The sequence below is a fragment of the Aulostomus chinensis genome, chromosome 13, assembly GCF_037954235.1.
Source record: "Aulostomus chinensis isolate RoL2024-O1b breed Wild chromosome 13, RoL_Achi_v1.0, whole genome shotgun sequence".
Taxonomy (NCBI): Eukaryota; Metazoa; Chordata; class Actinopteri; order Syngnathiformes; family Aulostomidae; genus Aulostomus; species Aulostomus chinensis.
Window position 1 is genome coordinate 26,717,762 of NC_141332.1, and position 6,430 is coordinate 26,724,191.

The following is a 6,430-nucleotide window of genomic DNA, read 5'->3' on the forward strand; positions in this document are numbered from 1 at the left end:
ACCTGCCCAGTCCATTAGATCAGAGCAGTGCCTTTCCATCATCTCCTCCTGCTGTCTGAGCTCCTGTCAGAATTATAAATGAAGCTGTTTTTCAGCATTTATGAGCTCAGCCCTGAAAACTATTTGCTCCGTTTCAGCTGCAACTGTTGGAAGCACATGAGGAAGCTCACCATGGCAGCACACAAGCTGCTCCAGCAGTGGAGCTGGTCTGGTGAAAGCTGGCTCACCTGGTTAGACGACAGCAACACACAACTGTACATCAGCCGTTTCTTATCGTCTCTGTTTCAGTTGCGCCATCGGTCGGATCCTCTGTTCAGCCCAACCTGATGTCTCTTCAGGTATTCCAGTGTCCTTCCCGTTTTGTATCTGGAATCCTGGTTTTCGCTGACTTCAAGATGAAGAAAACTTGTTCAAGATCCTGCCTGCGAGGCAACTGTAACATCAATTCACCGGTTTTTGTGTCCTTTTCACCCACCAGGTCATTTAGAGTCAGGAAAAATATGGAGTATGACAATCTCTTAACCTTTAAAGGCATTGGGAGTCAATTTCCTTTCCCAGCATCTAATCTATAGCTCTGGGGGTTCAATATTACTTTATTCTATCATTTTACAACAGGGATGTACAGCGTAGTTCCTATAAGCCATTCACAAAAAAGATGAAATTATATATTTAGTAATAAATCATAAATCTTTTATATTGGAGTGAGGATGATGAGTTAACGCCTGAGGGGGAGAAGCCGCTCCAGCAGCAGATACTTCAGTATTTCATGGCAGCAGCAGCAGGGAGACCGGCTCTGGTTCCTCATCCTGTGCTTGCGGTTTTCTTCAGTAACCTTTGGGGTTCCTGCAGGTCCATGGCTCCACCCACACTCCGCAGAGGGCACCCACGACGCTTTAATGACCCGCCCGTCAACAGCACACGACCATGTGACGTTTTCGGTCAGAACGCTTGCTGTTAACTTATGAGTGCCATCTAGTGGCCATCGTGATAATGACCACACAAAAGTAGGAAATCACATGATGTGAAGAGGAGGGAGGAGTGAGCGGCGGATAATTGGTAGATCCGGCAGCAGAGCGGCGGGCCTGTCAGCATGACACACACTGTTGGATGCTAAATGACTGGAATATTCCAGTGTGCTTCACTGCAGGCAAACCCAAGGTCCCGATCAGAACTCTCCGTTAGAATCTGAGTCGGGAGCAACAACTGTGGTCTGAGTTAAGAGGGAGATTCAATCGAATGCAATCAACTTTCACACTGCAGAGATGAGTTACATTTCATGGCTCTGGGGCTTCGGAGGAAGTGATTCACATTTAAATTACAAAGCATTCTGATTGTCAGGCGGATCGCCACGACTCTCACACACGCGGCTCGCGAGTGCAGCCTTGTCTGCAGCGGCACCAGCTTCCGTTTGATGACCTTCAGTTCAGCGGCAAATCTCAGAACTTTACGTCCCTCTGCCACATCCAGCTGTGACCACGACACATTCTCTGACTCGCCTCATGCTGACGCAGACAAAACCACTTGCTCCGTTCAGACGGTAACGCCAAACACCGACGCTCGAGGGCCCCTCGTGCCTGCGCCATCAGTGTTGGACCTCAGCAGTGACGCCGAGGCCTGACGCAGAGGCCTGACCCGGCTGGCTGACACGATGACACATGTTGGGTGTTGTAGCGTCTCTGTAGGTGGGTGCTGAGGCCCTACCCCACTCACTCACACACTCGTACACACACCTGCGGGGTGCGTGGCTCTCAGTGAAGGTTGATGCGTGGTTCTATTAACGCTAATGAATTGTCTGTGTCATAAACAAATGTAAATTTCAATCTCTCCTAAACAGGCACAACAGCACGGCAGACGGCTTGTTGTGCAAACGAGCGCCGGGGTGATGCGCTCATTCAAATGAAGAGGTGGAAATGGGAGGCGGCACAATGAAGCGCACACATCTCTAAACCCACTGAGGGCAGAGGGCTTTCATTTTCATTTTCAAAGAAATACACACACGGTTCAGACGGGGCCAGCGTCTGCGCTGACGTCAATTCAGTCATTTTGTAGCGCTGAGTTACCTGAGCAGCATCGGAGAAGCGCACAATCCTCCGAACACACACACACACACACACACACACACACACACACACACACACACACACACACACACACGTGAGGAGTAAACACAAGCCATTACAATGTGATACAAGAACAAGTGGACTCACCATTGTTGTTTCAGCGATGGACCCGAAACTGTTGATAAAAATGTTGCAGGTTACGTTTACAGGCGGACCTGCAGAGAGGGAGAAGAGAGGCAAGTTCAGTTTTTAATGGCGAGATTTTAAACATCCATGAAGGGTTAAACAGTCGACGGTCAGAGAAATGATCAGAAAGATCAATAAACCGAGCTGGAGAAAGAGAGTCCGTCATTTCATCAACAGGAAGTCGACGCTTCAACACAGGAAGAGAAACCGAGATGAGTTTGGAGCGCTCTGTTGAAGGACCGGCGAGTTTGTCACGTCGCTCGACTGGTGAGTAAAAGTCGTACTCATTCGTTTAAAATGGTTTCTTGCTGCAGTGAAAGAAGTTGTAAACATGACTCGGAAATATGCCCTTATAAAGTTTTAATAGGAAATTCTTTGATAGCAGGCAGTTTCCTTTTACCTCATCCAGCAGACAAAGAGAAACATTTGCATTCAGAGAGCTTTTATGAGACTCCAACTTTCATTATTATTATTATTATTATTTATACGTGACGTTAGTTTTTAGTTGCTGCTGGTTCATTTAATGTCTCTGACTCCATAGCTCCCTTTTTATATGCTGTGGTTTGATTGGCTTCCCAACGATGATGAGAGCCGTTGACACTGAAATCCAATTAACCCTTCAGGAGATAAATACACGATGTATCTATCTACTGCTGTAGCAATATTATTTGAAAATGTGTGCAAATATATCTCACTGTGTGTGTGTGTGTGTGTGTGTGTGTGTGTGTGTGTAATTAGAGTTGTAAACGTGGGAAAACAAAAAATTGAAGAGATTTTGGAAGGAATCAGATTTATAAATGTGTGCACAGATCTCCCAATTAGATGCTTTTACACGTGGCCAGTCTAATCTGACACGTGCGCTCACACACACACACACACACACACACACACACACACACACACACACACACACACACACACACACACCTGAAAATAACATTGCTTCAGCAGTACTCTTATAAGATGAGTCGTCATTATTCACCCAGCTGGGATACCAGATCAGAAACAAAAGAAGGAGTTGTGCTCCAAGAACTGGACTTCTAAGAGAACTGGAAAAGCTGCGACCTGCCAAACACACGTAAAGTCTCAACTTTCATCTTCTTAACGAAACGCTAACTGCTCATTGTTCTCCAGTAAAACTGAGTGTGTGTGTGTGTGTGTGTGTGTGTGTGTGTGAGAGAGAGAGAGAGCAGGCAATATACAGTAGCAGCAGAGTAGTGACTTCATGACAGACTGCAGGAAGTAAACGAGGAGGAAGAAGCTGTGAGGAAGTGTTACTGGTGATGCAGGCCAAACTCTCCCTGCTCTCCACTCAGACACGCCAACAGCGGCCCACTGCCTGATAATAACAGGAAGTTGATTCCAGAGTCACACAGAGAAGGTCAATGTGTAAACATCCCATTACCATTTAAGAAAATTGGAAATGAAAAATCTATTTCACATCCCATTTGAGACTAAAAAGCCCTGTCGGTCAAACGCAGGCAATATCAATAAACACAAGGTGGCATTTCAGAGGAATTCATAATGAGACCTAGAAGGGCACTTAGGCGAGACCGCCATCGTCCACTCCTCCATAATACGGTGGAACGTCACATTTGTTCGGAGAAATGTCCAACTCGAGGACACCGGGACAGCAAACACCTCCTGCCTCGACCAGATGATGTCATCCAGGGACTCTGAGAGAGAAGTCCTCAGCCAACCCCAACGTAAAAGTAGCACACAGAGCGCATCACCCCCCCCCCCCCCGCTTGAGTCCTAATTGAAGCTGCGAGCGATGATGAGCGTCCCACACCTGCTCACGTCGCAGTGTGTGTGTGTGTGTGTGTGTGTGTGTGTGTGTGTTATTTAGAGAGGGAGCTGAAACCCGGTAATATTTGGATTTAACATGAGGAAACGGACTCATCTAAAGTGCAAGCATCTCTTCCTGCCCCCACTAGGTGGTGCTAGAGAATACACACTCCCTGTACAGGATGTTGCTGTAGATCAGGTGAAGATGACGCCACCAGGTGGCGCTATGACTAAACGACCCAAGATGTAAAGCAACATTTTGAAACAGCTACGATGGGCTGCTTCCTTGGCCGACGGTCAAACCCTCCACCAAAAATCAGCCTCACCGATCACCAAACCTACTTGAGGTGAAAATCATTTGACATTTTACCATCAAATTTAGTGTGGAACATATTTGTTGAGCAATTATACATTTGTTATGACTGTAAGAACGCCTGATATTTTCCTTGTGAGGTCCATGTGCGAGTAATTCTCAACCAAGCCCGGCCTCCTTGCAGCGCTGAGAACATAATGGGCTCTTCCTGGACTCGCCCTCCGTCCCTCCGCTGAGGTTCTGCGTAATCCTGCTCACAGATAAATAAAAGCATAACCTCCACGGCTGAGATAAAAATAGTCCCTCCACATTCTCCACTCAGAGATGAGACATTACGTTCAGGGTTGTTTTCAGACGAGCGAGTCAAGGTGAGAGTAAATAGCATTTGGGCCTTTTGCGGCCACTCCATCGATTCACTGTATTACCAGGTTGTACAAACACAAATGCGATTACGGAGCGGCGGGAGTGGAGGTGCGGCGAGGAGCATGGAGGGCGGCCAAACAAACATCTCTTCTGAGGAGGGATATTGACTTTAGAAGCTAAACACGCTGAGTCAACCTCAACTTCTTCACCTGCCTCGTTTAAACCCGGCAGCTGTGCAGTCACTCACGCCTGATCTTCATTCATTCATTCATTGCTTGTTGGTCCAACAGTGAAGGTGCGACAACTCATTCACTCATAATGTCGCACAACCGGGCCTGTGGCTCAGCCGAACACCTGAAAGTACAAATATCTCAGTCCAGCAGGCGTCTCTGTTTTGGGTTGTTGGACTTCTGAAACTCCTGCCCTCGTGTGTGTGTGTGTGTGTGTGTGTGTGTGTGTGTGTGTGTGCGTGTCTCAGGTGTGTTGATTGGCTCCCTCTTCAGTGTGTGCATCATCATGCATGTGTGTCCCTTCCCTGCTTCTGCTTTTACAAGTCCATGACGTCATTTTGTCCCCCCCCCCCCCCCCTTCAGTTTGAGCGCCGTCCTTTATCAGAGTGCTGATTTGCGGCACGGATCCGGAACCCCGAGGACACTGATTTGCTCCTGTTGCTTCTATTTTCCCACTTTCTTCTGCTTTCACACTGATGACATTTACACCACAATGATATGAACAGACTTATTTTCTGCCGTAGAATGGAAATTTGACCAAAAACCCTCACAGGAGAATGGTGACAGAATGCTGTTTGCCTAAAGGAGGGACCTGAGCCGATCAGAACGCACGCATCCATTTTTAGAACTGTTGAGGCTGTCTGTCTCTAACTGTTGTCGTCAGGTTCCAGAGGATCCCACTGGCTGTTTCCTCTGACCTTGCTCACACTCTCAGCGTGTCCGAGTGTGTGTGTGTGTGTGTGTGTTTTTATCCTCGTGGCGTTCCCATCAGCGCTGTCTAGCATGTTAATGCCAAGTGGAAACGTGGCACAAAGACTCGTGACAGTAAAAGCTCATTTGTTTCTGGCAATCACTGTTCACTTCAGCTACTAATAGAAAGATTCAGTGATGCTGTCGGGGGATAAAACCACATAAATCCTCTTTAGATTTTAATTCAGTATAATTGCATTCATTCAGTACTTTTCCATTATCATACAGGAGAGCTTTAGCGTCTATAAACTAATGATTTACCATAATTGCTCCTTTGCATCTCACTCTGCAACCAAAAAACAGCTTCAAGCTGTTGGGGAACACAAACGCACGAGGCAGCGTGTCATTATTCGGTCAGTCGTTACCTTGAGCTCATTGAAGTGAATATTTGCTAGCATATATGAGCAGTGTATGAACCCAACACGGAAAAAGCTGGTAAAACACAGAGGGTTCATCTACTTTGCTGACTGATGCTACCTCACGTACAAATGTCAGTTCAAACTTTGGCAGCTTGTCACACGAACGTTCCACGTTGACTCACCAAAGCACTGGGTTACCAAATGTTATGTGATTAAAAAAAGTGCACTACAGTCATATTTTGATACAGGCTGATGCAATTTAAGGTCAAACAATGCCTCGCGCACGCACGCACGCACGCACGCACGCACGCACGCACGCACACACACACACACACACACACACACACACGGTTACTGAGTTTGCATTTAATATCCCTGGCT

At 47.0% G+C, this 6,430-nt stretch overlaps 1 protein-coding gene across 4 annotated transcripts in view; it reads right to left on the reverse strand.

The window, feature by feature from the left end:
* The window catches only part of glra1 (glycine receptor, alpha 1), a 94,230-nt gene that overhangs the window by 42,093 nt on the left and 45,707 nt on the right, over positions 1–6,430 (reverse strand). For all 4 annotated transcript variants that reach the window (XM_086222345.1, XM_086222344.1, XM_086222347.1 and 1 more), the window contains one exon: positions 2,208–2,275. In XM_086222345.1, coding sequence (XP_086078471.1) covers positions 2,208–2,275 — 68 coding nt within the window. The remainder of the gene's footprint in view (positions 1–2,207; positions 2,276–6,430) is intronic.